Raw genomic sequence first — 17,761 nt, 5'->3', positions numbered from 1 at the left:
GTTTCCTGCCTGCCTTCCTTCTTTTCTTATCTCTCTTCCTCCTTTTTTTCTTTTTTCCTTTGATTTTTCTGCTTTTCTTTGGCTATCATTTAAGTTACTTCAGAACAGAACAATTTAGAAAACTTAATACTGTTCAAATTCTGTTTGAAAAATGTATTTCAGTGCAATTCTAAAACTTTGGAGGAATTCAAATATCATTTTTTTTGTTTTTTAAAGGTAACACTATTTACTTTTTATTATTTTACTACTTGAAAATAAAGTTCTGAAGTCTAACTGAATATTATTAAAACATTCAAGCTCTTATTTTTAATGCATATGTTATAAATAGAAAGAATAGTCTAGATTTTGGCCTCTTCCTGTTTTGGACATCCATATTCTAAAGAAACTTTTTATTAAAAAGTCTTCTAGTAAAAATGTCTGATATGCCGATACTTAAACCTTTTTATCATCTTTCTATATTGGTTAATTTTTTTTTTTTTTTTTTTTGCGGTACACAGGCCTCTCACTGCTGTGGCCTCTCCCGCCGCGGAGCACAGGCTCCGGACGCGCAGGCTCAGCGGCCACGGTTCACGGGCCCAGCCGCTCCGCGGCATGTGGGATCCTCCCGGACCGGGACACGAACCCACGTCCCCTGCATCGGCAGGCAGACTCTCAACCACTGCACCACCAGGGAAGCCCTATATTGGTTAAATTTTTGAAAACAACTACCAGTTCACATTATAGAAATAAGAATATTTTTTAAAGGTTTGAAAAGAATAATTACTGCTTCTCAGCTTTCTAAATAGGTCCTCATACTATTATATATGGAATGGATAAACAACAAGGTTTTACTATATGGCACAAGGAACTGTATTCAATATCCTGTGATAAACCATAATGGAAAAGAATATAAAAAAGAATGTATATATGTATAACTGAATCACTTTGATGTACAGCAGAAATCAGCACAACATTGTAAATCAACTATACTTCAATTAAAAGTAAATAAATTTTAAAAATAAATAAATAGGTCCTCATCCATCCAGAGTGATCATTTAAATTGGACTACTACTTGTTAAGTTATTACACCTGGATCTTCCCGGGAGGAAAGCTGACCCTAAGGGGAATAGAATTAGACCTATAAGTCTGCTTATGGGCTTGAAGTTGACTTTCGAGTTTGCTGGAGACTAACATTATCTATACTGTGTTCTGTCTCCAGTTCATCCGTTTACATCGCTTCCTACTGAATTCCCCCTCAGCCAATGTCCTTCACAAACACGAAGAAATCATCCGAAGAAGCCCATTAAGTTTTCAGTCTACAGTGCTTACCATACAGAACATGTACATATGTGCTCTGTTCCAACAATTGTCAGATTTGCAAGATTGAAGTGGTATATAAGTCTAAATAACCTCGCATTGGCATGCAGTGTATTGAAATATCTGTTTTTGCTTTGAGAGATGTAAAGTGTAGGAAAGGAGAGAGGTCAGATTCCAGCCCTATTTGAGTGTAAAGCTTACCTTTGCTCTTTACGCTATCAAAATCCAAACTCATGATGACCTTTGGGACTAGAATATGGAAGTGATGGAATATGCAGACCTTGACAATCTCTATCACAGCCACATCCCCTTTTTCCGTTGAGCCCTACAGATTTCCAGTGGAATCCTGGGTTTCATAGACAATTGAAGATACCAGTCATTATACTGGAGCTTAATAATAAAATAATAATCATAAATATCAGTGACTTTCAGGTAAAGCTTTGAAAACTTACAGGTAGGGGTATGGAAAATGGATTGGACAGGGAATGTTTCTAATTTGTTTTTTCAAATTAAACATTATTTGATTGATCCACTTGAAAATCCAAGACATCAAAACTTTAAATGTAAATTCTCTCTGGAAACTCTTTCTTATTCCTTCATTTGGGAACACTCAGAAAGTGGTAAGTAAACATGATTGCATTGTAGTCATGATTCCATATAGTTTTGTGAGTTTTCTAAGATCAGCACTTGGTTGGCCTCCAATCAGCAAATTCTATAATACAGTGAAATTTTTGTTTTATAGTAATAGCTATTTTTATGAATAACTCTTCAGCTTTCCTTTTTTTTGTGTGTGTGGTACACGGGCCTCTCACTGCTGTGGCCTCTCCCGTTGCCAAGCACAGGCTCCAGACGCGCAGGTCCAGCAGCCATGGCTCACGGGCCCAGCGGCTCCACGGCATGTGGGATCCTCCCGGACCGGGGCACGAACCCGTGTCCCCTGCATCGGCAGGCGGACTCTCAACCACTGCGCCACCAGGGAAGCCCAGCTTTCCCTTTTTATAGCAGAGAAGTAAACCAGTCAATCATGAATTCTTCTAATTCTTCTAAATGAGCCTTACCACTTTTTGAAAAATTTCTGTGTGACTAGTGCCCCCTGAGGTTGTTCAGCAGAAGCAGAATATTAGTAGTGTTACTAGAAGGGGCATAGAAGCTTCTTTTAAGTTGCTCCTCTCATGTGCAAGCATTTTCTGTATTATGTTGGCTCTCACGAATTGCAAATATATAGCTTGGGTTGTATCACTAATTCAATTGGCACTCATTTTTGTTTTGTACAGAAACTACCTTAAATTTTTTTAAAAAATTTGTTATTATACCAGCCTTAAAAACCAACATACATTTGCATAAAAACCAACATACATTGCTCAAGAGTAGAACCTTAGACAAAAAGGAAACCATGCAGCTCAAAAATTAAATAATTATATTAAACAATACATCATTCAGAAGCAGTGTTATCTTTTCTGCCTTGATCACAATGGGTGCCCTCTGAAGAGGGTAACAAAAATGGGTATGTAACTTACTCATACATGGACTCTCTCCCCTTGAGAACTGCAGGCCGTTTCCAGTGTTTTTGTATTTCACTTTCATAGTTTTGGAAGGATTGGGGGAGCCTAAACTTCTCAGCTTACCCAGCTGTTCTAGGCTGTTACACAATGTTCTTTGAAGGTAACGGGGGTTTCCATGGATCCTGACCCAAAGTTGAGACTACTGATAGCTAACATTTATGAGTGCTCACTGCGTCAGGCAGTGTTCTTCATACACTAAACTCATTTAAACTCACAACAACCCTCTGAAGGTAGGTACTGTTATTGTCCACATTTTGATGACAGTCAGTAGAGGCTCAGAGAGGTTAAGCAAGTTGCCTAAGGTGATACCAGCTGTAGTAGTTCTCTAAAACAGTCATAACAAAGTACAGGTGGCTCGTCTTACAGTTCTGGATGCTACAAGTCCCAAATCAAAGTATCATCAGAGTTGGTTGGTTTCTTCTGAGGGCTGTGAGGGGAGAATCTGTCCCAGCCTCTCCCCTTGGCTAGTAGTTAGCTGCCTTCTACCAGGGTCTCTTCACATCGTCTCTTCTCTGTGATGTCTCTGTGTCCAAATTTCCCCTTGTCATAGTGGCTTAGGGCTCACTCTAATGACCTCATTTTAACTTGATTATCTCTATAAAGACCACATGTCTAAATAAGGTCACATTCTGGGGTACTGGGGTTTAGGACTTAAACATATGAATGGGGGGTGGCGCGCTTTCAGTCTCCACTGAAATTGCCATTTTTGTGGGTCAGACACGGTTGAATATTGCCAGGATGATTCAACCTGACCTATTTCCAAATGACATCATTCAGGTCAGTCTTAGAAATATTATCACCCGTGATTTGCCTGGCACTGAGGCAGGGAGAATACTAAAGAAATAAAATAAATGTGCTACAGCCTAGAGAATTTATACTCTCTTAAGAATGTATGTTCTTAATTATCTCAAAGTAGACAATGCTTAAATGTACACACAAAACCCTTTGAAAAAGATATCAGTCCCTGTACAAAGGAATATCTGTGATTTTTTTCTGGAATTTCTATTCTAGCAAAGACAGCAGTTTGGGACTCAGTGACCAGATAGATGTAGAGCCTCTAAGCTTTCACTGGTGTATTTATTAGAGCTCTCTGGTTATGAATCTGAGAAACCACCTTCATCCTGCTGGCTCATGCCAACAAGGATGAACTTCTCACCTGAATTCCACCAATCATTTTCAAATTTGAAGGTGATGATTTCAAAATTGGAGAGTACATCCTAAACAATGGTCAAGTCTAGTTGCCCTTTGATATAATTTATAAAATTAAGTTTATTAAGTAAACTTAATCTTAGAATGAGTGCATGGAGTAACTCCAAGTGTACGTGGTAGCCTCTATGTATTTTAGATTTGTTTTTCAATACCAAGATGGCTATTTCAACCCTGTTTCCCAGTTGCTTTTATTGAAAAAGTCTTTTTTGTAAATTTATATATACCGAAAACGTTTTTTCTTCATTTAAAAATACTCTGTCTTTGGGAACTCCCTGGTGATCCAGTGGTTAGGACTCAGTGCTTCCACTGCAGGGGCCACAGGTTCGATGTCTGGTTGGGGAACTAAGATCCCACATGCCGGGAGGCCAAAATAAAAATTCTGTCTTTAACGATTCAGTTCAGTAAAGGTTTTTAACAACAGTAGGCACCTAACGCCATCTATCATCCCTGTCTCTCTTCCCAGCCTTTATATGTTCCTGTTCTGTTGGTAGTAATATTCCATAAGAGTTATCAGAGAAAACTAGGATTCACACTAAACTCGATGAACACCTGTGAATCCTGCTTAGTTTCTGTCTGATACTACTTAGAGGCTTGCAAAATTAGTTAGATTCTGTGTTAGTCCGTTCGGGCTACTGTAACAAAATACCAGGGACTGGGTGGCTGAAATAACAGACATTTATTTCTCACAACTCTGGGGGCAGGGAAGTCCAAGACCAAGGCGCCTTCAGGCTTGGTGTCCAGTGAGAACCCTCCTCCTCTTTTGCAGGCAGCCGTACCCTCAAGTCACAGAGAGAGAGACAGAGAGAGAGAGAGGGCTTAGTCTCTTCTCTTCTCATAACGCCACATCACAGAGGCTGCACGCTCATGACCTCATCACCTCCCAAACACCCCACGTCCTATTACTGTCACATTGGGGTTCGGGGCTTGAACGTGGGGATCGGGTCGGCAGGGGGACCATTCAGTCCAGAGCATACTTGGAAAACTCCGGAATCAACACCACGTCCCCTCTTCATTCTCACGAGTGTGTCCTTTGGGTTTCAGGTGTTCCCACCCCAAGCCAAGAAATTCTCCGGCATACGCTGAACACGCTGGTCCGGGAGCGGAAGATCTACCCGACTCCAGATGGCTACTTCATCGTAACCCCACAGACCTATTTCATAACTCCTTCCCTCATAAGAACTAACAGTAAATGGTACCATTTGGATGAGAGGATACCTGACAGGTCTCAGTGTACCTCTCCCCAGCCCGGGACCATCACGCCCTCTGCCTCAGGCTGCGTCAGGGAAAGAACGTTGCCCAGGAACCACTGCGACTCTTGCCACTGCTGTAGGGAAGATGTGCACGGCGTGCACACGGCCACCCTGCAGAGGAAGACCGCCAAGGACTGCAAAGACCCGTACTGCCCTCCTTCCCTCTGCCAGGTGCCACCCACTGAAAAGAGCAAAAATACTGTCAACTTTTCGTATAAGACGGAAACTCTCTCCAAACCTAAAGATAGTGAAAAGCAGTCCAAAAAATTCGGACTCAAGTTATTCCGGCTCAGTTTTAAAAAAGACAAGACCAAACAGCTAGCCAATTTTTCCGCCCAGTTTCCTCCCGAAGAGTGGCCCCTGCGAGATGAGGACACACCAACTACTATCCCTCGGGAGGTGGAAATGGAGATCATTAGGCGTATTAACCCAGACTTGACCGTGGAAAATGTCATGAGGCACACTGCACTAATGAAGAAACTTGAAGAAGAGAAAGCGCATAGGAGTAAAGCCGGGTCCTCCGCCCATCACAGCGGAAGAAGTAAAAAGAGTCGGACTCATCGCAAGTCCCACGGAAAGTCTCGGTCGCACAGCAAGACGCGAGTGTCCAAAGGAGACCCGTCAGATGGCTCCCATCTGGACATCCCGGGTGAAAGAGAGTATGACTTTTGCGATCCTCTTACCAGGGCTCCCCGGGAAGGCTGCTTCATCATCGAACACAAAGGTGATAACTTCATCATGCATAGCAATGCGAACGTGATTGAGTCTCATTTCCCCATGACTCCGGAATGGGACGTGTCTGGGGAACTGGCCAAAAGGAGAACTGAGATGCCTTTTCCTGAGCCTTCCCGGGGAAGCTCCCACTCAAAAGTGCACCGAAGCCACAGCCATACCCAGGACCGAAGGTCCAGGAATGAGAGATCCAACAAGGCCAAGGAGAGGTCCAGATCCATGGATAACTCCAAAGGTCCTCTGGGTGCTTCTTCTCTGGGGATGCCTGAAGACCTGGCTGAAGGCTGTAGCCAAGACGACCAGACCCCCAGCCAATCCTACATTGACGACAGTACTTTAAGGCCTGCACAGACTGTCAGTCATCAAAGGGCTCACATTTCGTCCACAAGCTACAAAGAGGTGTGTATTCCAGAAATAGTCAGTGGCAGCAAGGAACCTCCCAGTGCTTGCAGCCTCTTGGAGCCAGGCAAACTGCCCGAGAGTTTGCCATCCTTTGGTGAACTCAACTCTTGTCCAACAAAAACAGCTGCAGATGACTATTTCCAGTGTAACACCTCCAGCGAGACGGTGCTCACGGCGCCGTCACCTCTGGGAAAGAACAAAGAGGACCATGACACTCTGACCCTGGCGGAAGGGGTGAAAAAGCTGCCTCTGTCTGACAGGCAGGCCTCACATCCCTCCAGGGAGCCTGTAGGACACAAGGAGGAGTCGCCAAAGGGGCCGGGCGGGGGCCCAGCGGCTTCGGGCGCTGTGGCCGAAGGGATTGCCAATGGACGCCTCATCCAGCATCACAGTGCCGAGCCCAGCAGCCTGGACAAGAGGAAAGAGATATTCAGCAAAGACACACTGTTCAAACCTCTTCACAGCACCTTGTCTGTAAACAGCTATCACAAATCAAGCCTGTCTGTCCTCAAATCTCACCCGAAGACACCTGCGGACACACTGCCAGGCCGATGTGAGAAACTGGAGCCGTCCCTAGGGACCTCGGCTGCACAAGCCATGCCAGCTTCCCAGCGTCAGCAGGAGTCAGTGGGGAACCAGGAGGCCTCTTTTGACTATTACAATGTCTCTGATGATGATGAGTCTGAGGAAGGGGCAAACAAGAACACAGAGGAGGAGAAAAACAGAGACGATGTGGGAACCATGCAGTGGCTCCTGGAAAGGGAGAAGGAAAGAGACTTGCAGAGGAAATTTGAGAAGAACCTCACCCTCCTTGCCCCAAAGGAGACCGACAGCAGCAGCAACCAGAGGGCCACCCATTCGGCGCGTCTGGACAGCATGGACAGCAGCAGTATCACGGTGGACAGTGGATTCAACTCCCCACGGTAGGAAGAGGCATCTCTCTGCACACACATACACCTACCGGGGCCTGGGGCTTTATAAAATAACTCGGAAGGTTTCTGATTTCACAGTCTCAGTTCTGTGAATGAGGGGTAAGAGTTGTGTGAGTTGTATTGTTAACAGCCTGTTTCTGACTTCTTTTTCAGGAATTGAAACAAATGTTTCTGCAGCTGTAGAGATCACCAATCTGGACTGGTGGGTTGGCCCCTTCCCATCCAATCTAAGACCAACATGTCCCAGTATTTTTCCTTCGATGTTTATATTGCCACCATGCTGATAAAGGAAGGGTTTTTTAAAGGTCCTTCAAAAATAGTAACTTTTTGAGTAGAATGAGTAGTCAGTGTGGAGGTGGGAGGTAGGGGTTGGGAATAACTGGATTGACTCAAGGATGGGGAGTCCTTCTAATGAGAATATAATAGCCAATTTCAAAACCTTTCCAGTGGATCTAGAAGCCTGTTACTATTTTAATCCCGACTTTTTATGCCGCCCTCGCCCCTTGCTCTCATACACCTTCCTCTCACCGCTCAAAAGTCTGCAGACACATGGAACCTGTTCCTGTGACGTAAAGATTAGGGGCCTGTGCACCATTAGTTCAAAGCATGTGCCAGCACTTTTCTTTCTCCTCCTGCAGAACTAACACCATTTAGGCATGCTGATCGTGGTGTCTTCTTTTCAGTAGGTGCTGGTAATTCAGCAGAGGTTGACAGCTAAGAGTGTGCAGTGCCCGATGGCCACGTCCAATGCAGTGAAGTGGTTCAGGGATTTTGAAAACAAAAGGGAGTCTATGCAACTTTCCTTTTTTCTCCTTAATTCTTCCTTCTCTTCCAAGAGCAACTTGGGACCTGATTCTGCTTCTAAATTCTACTCCAGATTGGTGACTCTGAGATGCAGAAATAACATTGAGAGATTGACATCTCCCATTAGTTGTGATTCCCAACTTTTTACAATATTTATTATTTTAACAAGTCCAAGATATGATTATGTAGTTCATACATTTATTTTAATTATTAAGAGTTAAAATTAGTTATGTTGTAATCATTTCACTCTATCTATGGATAATCTGGGGACAGAGCATCCCAAAATCAGAATTGGGAAGCGTTATTCTGTTTGTCCCTTATTGGGCCTTTGTTATTTCTTAAAGGGCTAGTTCTTTTTATTATTATTATTAATTTTTTTTATTATTGTCGTGTAACCTTCTTTTCCAAGTTAACACATGTGTGGAAGTCTAATGTCTAAACAAACCACAGAGATGGCACTCTGGTTAAAGTGGAGACCAGGAGCCCCAGATCTCCTCTGCCCATCCCTCAAGGACCCTAAGAGACTACGGGGGGGCATGGCACTCAGTCTGAAAACTACTGGCCTATTAAGTGACTTTTCTAAGACGTAATTTTTGCTAAATATTTGTTAATCCCAAATCGAATCTTAACCAATTAGTTTATATATTCTTTTCTCTCTACTTCCCTCTTCAACTCTTGTTTTTCCTCTTGATTTCCTAGTAGGGATACCAGATAAGCATAACTGGGAGTCTGCTATTGATGGTAGAAGCTCAGTACCATCGCTTATGGAAGGTGTGGGTCATGTGCCTGGACGTTGTGCTCTACTGTTTCTTACTATATAGCCTCTCCCTGCCTGATGCTTCTCTGCACCAGTTTCCAGCAATTCATTTGGCCCTCTTGGCCCCTGGACCTCCACGGAGGGAAAACCGTGATACTCCAGAGATAGCTGCTAAGGAGACCTTGAGAGTAGTTTAGTGGGTTCTAACTCAAAACTTCACCACTGCATTATATTGAAAGTTTTTGTTTGGGAACAAGTAAAAAGAAAGGTTCATGTAATCATTGAACCAGTCTCTCCACAGAATATATTTTATTATCTCTAGATTTGGAGTGCAGAATATGGAATTTATGAATGGGATTATTTCTTGAACTAAGCTTATTTGCATTGCTTTAATAATGTAGTCAAGGTCAAATGCGTTGTCCTGGTAGAAGAAAAAGGTCTTCCTAAGGAGACAGTCTTCACCCAGGAGCTATGTATCTGCCCAGTGTTATTAGGTGGAATTTTCTCTACAGAAAAAGGTAGATCACCCATAAATTTCATGCAGTTAGAGAATCTACAGAACAATTCCTAATTTTACCCCTTTCGTAATTAATATCCTTTGGTTAGAAGCTGGGTGACAAACTTATTTTCTATATCTATTTTTAAACTACTTTAAACTTTTATTTTATCTCATTTGAAGTATCTCCCTATACTTCAATAAGTGCCCTAATTTACCTTTCTGATGTATGAAGATGGTCTGCGAAGGAGAATATTTGAGTTACAGGGAGTTTTATTCTCCAGCGTGAGGAGTATTTTAGCCGTATAGTATTATCACGCAGACACCTCTCCACCACCGCAAGATACAGGAATCTTAAGTGGGCCGTTTACTCAGATTTTTCAGTAAATAATTGACAGAGCAGCTACGATCTAACCTCCTCCCCGTGCCAAAAAAAAGAGAAAAATCAAAATCAGAAAAGATGATCTTCATACTCTCAGTCTTCAGTGTTGGCTCAGAGGTCATGTCCAGCCACATTTCCGAAAGTCTTCAGTCCCTCTTGTTGGGAACCAAAGGGCACTGAGAGAAGGAAACAAGGCAGAAACTTAAACTGTGCTGTGAGATCTAATATTGCAAATGAAAAATCCCGACATGCAAAGCCTGCTATTCCAAATCTGAGGCCCAAAACCGGTTGATAACCACAATATGAAAATCAGAGGGATTCAGGCTGCCAGGGATGTGTCTGCACAGTGTACTGTGCCGTCCAAGTGTGGGTCCAAGGGCAACGTGTGCAGCAAGAGGCGCAGCAGGGCCTCTTGGTTCAGTTTTTCTGCCTACAGATTCCTGAGATGTTATTTTTAATGTCGTACTCCGTTAGTTCTCTTTAAAAAAGTAAGGAATTTTAAATTGGAGATCTGTTGTTACTGCTAACCTTCCCTCTCCATGAACTGTTTCACCATCATATCCACAGCCTTCCATATGACTGTCGCACATTGTACTCAGTGTCACGGCAATAATGAGATATACCCTTTGGAGACACTGGAACGCTCTATGTATTTATCACTATTAATATGTTGGCGGTGGTCAAGGGCAGTCTGAGTACAGAGAGCTCCTACCTTAGACCATCTGTTGCGATGATGTGTGTTGATGGTGCCTGGAAGACAGTAGGGTCTTGATAAATTAAACTCCCGCCTCAAAAGCTGGTTTAAAAGTGGATCCCTGAGACCTCAAAATGCATTTTCCCATAGAAATAAAACGGCATTAGTAGCGTATAGATTCCCAAGCCTACCCACAGTGGCTGCTGAACTCATCAGATGCCAGATGTGCTACAGAAATAGCTTATGTTTCTCTAGCTTTTTGGTGTACGGATTCCTCATTATTGCTTATTTCTTCTTCTGAGTCACTCAGTGAGTAGGTATGACACATAACTCGCCCTGTTTTAAAGATGAGGAAGTCAAATGCCATAAAAAGTTATCGCTATGATTAAGAATGAAACTGAAGGAACGCGCCGTGACCTCTTTGAGGTTCTACATGTTTATTGCCCTTCTTCCTTCCTCCACCTGACCCTCAGTTGTAGTCCTGGAAAACCTCTGAGGAATTTTCTTAGAGGAGGTGTAAAGCAGGTAAGTAGGTAAGTCTAGCACTTTCCATTGCTTTAGTGATGATGTATTCCTTAGGCACGCCCAGATTTACGGTAAGCCTCATGAGAGAACTTAACTCACTTCTATGAATGTATTAACCTTCCAGACGTGCCCTCTGCAGTCAGGAAGGGTCCAGTTGTCTCTTTGGTAGCCAGTGAACAACATTCCTTTTAAACAATTAACTCTTGGCTTTTTGATGAGAAGCAAACTTAAGGCCACAAGGGGGTTAGGATGAAATAGCCTGTCAGGAATGGCTGCCACGGTATAATGTTCAGACAAAATTGCTATCAGTTTAGGATGGGAATGAAAGTGAGCTGTGAGGATGTCCCCTATGTAGTTTGACCTTCAGTCAGTGATGGGGACCCACCTGTAGAATATTTTATACATCTTGAATCTATCCAGTAGAGTGGATGTTTTGAGCATCATTGTGGTTTCTTCCACCTCTTTGTAAGCTGATGTTTCTTACTACCATTTTGAGGACCTTGAACGTGAAACCCATTCAGTTCTGATCAATCAGGCCAAGTAATCTTATTTCTGCTGTTGCCCTACACATCTGACATGTTAAATGTTATAAACCTCTTGGAACAATAAAATCGCTTCAAGTATTTCTAAATTAGAAAAACTAAAAGAGAGATCGAAATACTAAAGCCTTTAAACCACCTCTGTTCTGTAAGAATCCTTTAAAAAATAAAATATTTCTACCAAATCAATGTACACAGGGAAAATCTAAGATTCCTTATCTGAAAATAGAATGTATTTTTTACTATAACATTATATGTTTGAAACAGAGGTATGAAGTGTTTAAAAAGAATTTTATTCCCATCAGTGTGGCATACTGGCTAGTGGCCTACTTGAAGTTCACCGCCAAAGTCAAAAATCTGCTACTCGAGAATGAAAACAAAATCATCAGGGTAAAATTATGGAGTTTATTCAGGAGCAGTTCTATCAATGAGTTTCAAGCCTGAAATGAAATCACTACCTGTGTGTATTTATGAAGACTATTCTTTTTTAAAAACGAACGCTATAGCCATCTAGCACATCAGATCTTGATGGTGTTTCCTTGAGCGTGAAAGGCAAGGGAAGACATTTATTTAGCTGTATAAAAACCCTTTATTCAGCATGCTGCTGATTATAACATGTCTTGTGAACGCTGCCGAAGTCCAAGTTGGAGGAGCATATGTGAATAATCAGCATGAGATGGTATATACATGACATGATGAACCGACAGAGGAAATCCATTAACTGCATCATTTGCTCTTCCTCTAGGGCTCAATATATAATTATTTATGTTCCAAACCAAACCAAACAAAACCAAACAAAACCTTTTTACTCTTTTAGCACTCGGGAGAGCCTGGCTTCCAACACATCAAGCATTGTTGAAAGTAACCGTCGTCAGAACCCTACCTGGAGCCCGGCCCACGGTGGAGCTGGCCCGGCCTTCAATTTCCGAACAAGTACGGACAGCCCCACAAATGAAGCTGAGAAATTACAGAAACCTTCCAGCTGTTTGCAAGCTTCTGTTACTAGCGTGTGATAGTCATTCTGCCTCAGATCTCCTGTCTCATTCGATACAGCCAAGTTTACGGCACTGGGACTGTTGTTTACATCTTCGGGAAGACAAGCATCTCAACGGCAGTTTTTGTGTTGACTTAAACTGTGCTGCTAAGTAGGCTAGGGCAAAAAACAACAACAAAATCTTTATTTCAGAGTATTGCTTTTCACATGTATGGCTCTGTAGCAACAAGAATAGCAGTAGGGGTGATATGTATACTTTTGCTTCACTAATTGTAACTGAGCACACATAGGAAAGTCTAGACACTGTCAGTGTAATATGCATTTTCAATGTCATGCAGTTGCCAAGTCCATTCTGAAATGCCACAGATGCGTGTTGCTCCCAGTCTGTGACCGAGTGGTACCACAGAACACTGATCCTTGACACTTCCAAAAACAAAAGACAAAACAAAACAAAAACTAAGCCTCCACAAAATGTCAAATGCAAGGGTCTACCTTTAGGGAAATCAATGCCAACTGACTAAAGGGGACCCCAGCCCTTCGTGTGTGAACCGTTTAGGCCCCAGTCATTTTGCACTGTGAGTTTTCGTGACAAGATTTTGCAGGAGCCCATGGAAGTGTGTCAGAAGGGGTCGTGATCCAAATACTGGGAGTGTTCGTTTTCAGGATTTTAAGTGTCACAGATGCTTGTCTGATTTTTTTAACCTTCCATAATCACAAACAGGAATATAGGCCTTGGAATCTGAAATGGACAAAGGAAGGGTCTCCCAGCCTGGCTGGGGCACAGCACTAAGTGATGGGAGAGGTAACGGGGACCTGTAGAGGTGTTCATCAGATACTGAAGGAAGATCATTTCCTCCTTGTGATACTTGACGGTGATGCTATCTTACTATAATAGATATGATAATTTGTTTAAAATCAAAATGTTCTTTGTGATACAAATGAAGACTACGGCCTGGGGACGTTATTCTTTCTAATGGAAGGACATAAATCTATTTTATGTAGTTTTAAATAGAATGCCTAAATTAGGCTGTGGGAGATAATTTTTAGTGGTTATAGGAAAGAGCAAATTTAGGGGGAGTTGAACTTCAGGCCTTTTATTCCTGGGAAGATATCTATAGAGAAAACTTTAAAATACTTTTTGATTAGAAATATACATATGCCCATGTAATTAACAACAGAATGTGATCATTCTGCAAGTGCGGTGTCATCCTAACTTGTACGCCCCTAAAATTTATTAGAATGACAATTATGCATACATGAACTATGCCAGAGTAATGTTTACAGATACTTCGTAACCCGTTCCAGGAGGCATTTTTAGGTAGATGTATAGTTTTTAGCCCAACTTATTTCAGAATGGTTTGTTAACGTTTTGCTTTGGTTTACAATATGTCATGTTGAATACAAAGACGGTTCTCAGCAGCAAAGGGATTACACATAACCAAGATTCAGCCTTCTAAGAAAGAGGCACCTCCAAGTTCCCGTGTCTTATTTTATGAGAACCACGGAATAAATCTATAGATAACGGAAAATTATCCACAAAAGGGTTACATGTGACACAAGTAAATGGTCTGACAGAAAGTTTTATTTAGTTAAGTGGCATGTGATGTTTGGAGCCATATACCGTAAACTATATATCCAAAAATTTTCACCTCAGATTTCAGCAATTGGCATAGAATCTGTGAAACACTTCTGCTTCGGTATTAGGTTGAATCACTAGCCATCTGTTTAAAGCGTGGAGTCATGTACACAGTTGAACTGTTTCTTGAAACATTTGGGTCCTTCCTCATGCTTTTTCAGATATCTGGAAGTTGCATTGGGTCAAACTGGACTCATCAAGTTTAGCATAGATTCCTTTTTTTGTGCTTATAGTGAAACGCGAGCACGTTTCTTGGCAAACTCCCGCACCTTTAAGATGCTTAAGTCGGTTGGCTTTCAGTCTCATGCCTTATTTCCTCCAAGGCATGCCTTGATTGCTCAGAAATGCACTCTTCTCTCACTGCTTAAATTTGTCTGGGAGGAATGATAATGTATCAGATAGACTATACAGAGTCTGTCTCCTTGGGGAGTTGTATGCCACACAATTACTAAATTCTTCTAAATTCTTTTTTTTTCCCCAAAACCCTGCCCTCCAGCGTCTGTCATACTATCAGTTCATAAATAATAGAACCATTGAAACAATACATCAGCCTCTAGTTGATCCTCCTAAAGTAGCCATTATAATAATCAAATACTGTGTGAACAGGAGAGGAAAGCATTACCTTTAAGAGAAGCTTTAAAATATGAATTTATCAATATTTCACAAGAAATAGGTTTACAGAAGACATTGGAATAAAATGTGTACCACGCTTTGCCTGATGCTATGAGGTACATGATTAAAAAAAAAAAAAAAACTCCCTTAGACCAGCAGCCATTAGCATAGAAATGATGGACTTCAAAGAGGATATGATGTGAGCAGACGTTCCACGTAGAAATATGCCCGTCTGAATCGAATCGGGATTCTTGAACGGGGGAGAAGCGGTGGCGGGAAGCACATTACAAATGTGACCCTAGATGGTCTGCAGTGATGTTCTCAGTGACCCACTCCAAGCTTTGCCAGCATCCTTTTCCTCCAGGAAACGATAGCTTTGTGGCCCATGGCTGCTTATCTAGACTTCACTTAGAGTTTATCAACTGAAAGGTTTACAAAACTGAATCTGGTTGAATCTCTGTGTAGTGTTCAACTTTAAAGGGTCAACCCATCTGTCGGCATTTTGCACACGTATGTATTATTATGATACAGCATATTACTTTATGGTAATTTTTATTTTTACATATAACTACCTCCATAAATTTGATGAAGCGGCAGCAGTGCGTTCAAGTGTATTGTTTGGAAAAGCAAAGTTGAAAACTTTCTTAACCATTAGGCCATGGCGTTCTGTGTGTGTGTCAGTGATTACGTGGACTTGTGACTGTTTCGTTGCCATGGTTTTTCTCTGACGGCATTATTTCACTCTCATCTGTAAACCTGTCTCTCTTCTTCCCCACAAAAGCACACTTGAATTCGTTGTGAATGAAAAAAGGAAGTTTAAATTTCTTGTCTCCCCTGCCCCGGCTCCTGCCACCAGCCCCGGACCTCATTCCTGCTACGAGTTCTCTCCGGCGAAGAGCCACTTGATAAACATAATTTAGCAAGCTATTGACTCCTATAAAATCTGATCTGAATTCTAGGTTTTCGGTCACAAGACACACCAGAAATTTGGACTGCCAACTTCGAAGCACTTTGGGCCTCGCTACTTGCATGCTACCATATCGAGCTCAGACTTCATTTGAATTAAAAGAGCTGTGCGTTGTATCCACAACTTCTGTTCCATAACTCGTATTTCATTTTATATATTTTGCACATCTCAGGGGATCTTCATAAGCATATGAAAAGGGGGAGGGGTCCATCAAAAAAAGGAAACAAGAAGAGCAGAAAAAGGACTTAGCTGGATAAAATTAACAAATGAAGGCTTCTCCAGTGTTGTGAAGTTCAAGTTCAGGAAGCATCCATTGAGAGTTAATCTGGAGTCACAACAATCTGAACACCAGCTGTTCCCCAGTCTCCCTTTTTCATAACCCAACCAGCATTTCTAAAATATAAATTTAAATTATATTGCAGTCACCATGGGGAGAAAAAAAAAAACCCGTTCAGCGGTAACGAAAGCATTGTTTGTTTTTTAGGTTGCACAGCTTTGTAAAATTCTACCCAGGATAAACCACTTATCACCACAAAGTGTACTTGAAAATAAAGTTTTGAACTTAAATGAAAGGCATATTGCTCACAGTACAGTAGTGATCTTGATTTGAAAAGTCTAACAGTTTATAACACGGGCAGTATTTGGAGCTTGATTAAAAACCAACAACAACCTATGAGGACTTTGCAAACTCATGCTGGGATCTCAAAGTGCTTCCAAAGCATTCGGATTCACAATTAACAAAGCAGGTCCTATTTGTAATACCCATACTTGGAATGAATAAACAGGAGGAGTGACATAAGATTACCCAGAAACACAGTGGCAGCTATCAGTGATCTGTTTTCTATCTGTTTGATAGACCATCATGAGAAATCACGAAATACAATGCTATTTTTCTGATGTGTGCTAATAAAGTCAAAGAAAACGAATACAACTTGATACTTTTGTCCATTTTCATTCAAAAAGTTCAGGGTGTTGGGAATTTTACAGAAATCCACCCGAATGCTATTGTGGTCCAAGGTAGATCTGGACATACACCCTCGTTTACAGTTTCATATTGGGCTTCTCTAAATCCTGTGCTAAAATACTGTCTTTCAGGAACACGACTGCTCCTGGCAGTGGAAGGTGCTGAGACAGAAATTTTCATTAAAAACGTTATCAAGTACTCTGCACAGTGCTTCTCGTTAGCACAACTGAAATTCAGTACACTCTGTTGAGCCCTACTTTGAAGAATCTGGATTTCCCAGGGAAGCTGATCTAGTTCTAAGCGTTTTTTTCTCAAATTGTGAGATGAAAGATCCTGGTCGGGGACCTTCTCCGTGTATCACAGGCCAGTCACAGAACCAGCTATCAGCGCGCTGTCAGGTGACAGTGGACCCCCGCAGAAGCGATCCCTTCCTTCCCCCCCCACTCCCCAGCCCCCCAGGCCCCTCCCACCCATACTCTTCTGTTGAGCAAATTTCTGCACACGTTGAGGGCTTGAGGAAGCTAGAACACTGGAAAAATGAATGCAAAAGCCATGGAAGACATTGCTTTGCTCTGGGTTAGTAAAATACGGGCAGGAAAGAGGTTACTATCAGTCTGATCTTTGCCAAGTAAGATAAAAGAATCAGCCATCACTCTGTCAACTCTCTCGGAAGGTCTTACAGTATTGAGGATACATCCAATGTTTTGCCATAGATTTTTATTTGGGAGACATTTCATAAGTTACATCCATGAGAAAGTTCGTTATTAAATTTCCCGGTGTGTTGGAAATAGACATTGGCGTCTCCCTGATGGAGTTAATCTCTGCGTCTTTTACAGCAACATCCCAGGGAGGGATTCCCCAGCCAGTGCCCCTCTCACACAGAATCCTGTGTTCTTACACTTGTCCTAGGACTTACAGTTGCTGATTTGCAAGGTTCAGAATTCTACAAGGCACAAGGGGAACTAAACCTTCTGATGATGATTGTGTATTTATGATCAGTTACAGGGC

At 42.0% G+C, this 17,761-nt stretch overlaps 1 protein-coding gene across 5 annotated transcripts in view; it reads left to right on the top strand.

The window, feature by feature from the left end:
• Window positions 1–16,645, top strand: part of STOX2 (storkhead box 2) — a 208,362-nt gene extending 191,717 nt beyond the window's left edge. For 3 of the 5 annotated variants that reach the window (XM_079909375.1, XM_079909378.1, XM_079909377.1), the window contains 2 exons: window positions 5,109–7,374; window positions 12,398–16,645. In XM_079909375.1, coding sequence (XP_079765501.1) covers window positions 5,109–7,374; window positions 12,398–12,593 — 2,462 coding nt within the window. In that variant the 3' untranslated portion in view covers window positions 12,594–16,645. Of the gene's footprint in view, window positions 1–5,108; window positions 7,424–7,536; window positions 7,586–12,397 lie in introns of those variants that run through there. The other 2 variants (XM_079909376.1, XM_079909379.1) reach the window with 2 other exon arrangements.
• The last annotated feature ends 1,116 nt before the right edge of the window (window positions 16,646–17,761 follow it).

Source organism: Stenella coeruleoalba (genome assembly GCF_951394435.1).
Source record: "Stenella coeruleoalba genome assembly, chromosome: 21".
NCBI classification, from domain to species: Eukaryota; Metazoa; Chordata; class Mammalia; order Artiodactyla; family Delphinidae; genus Stenella; species Stenella coeruleoalba.
Note: the sequence above shows the minus strand (reverse complement) of the source record. Positions and strands in the feature narration are given on the sequence as shown.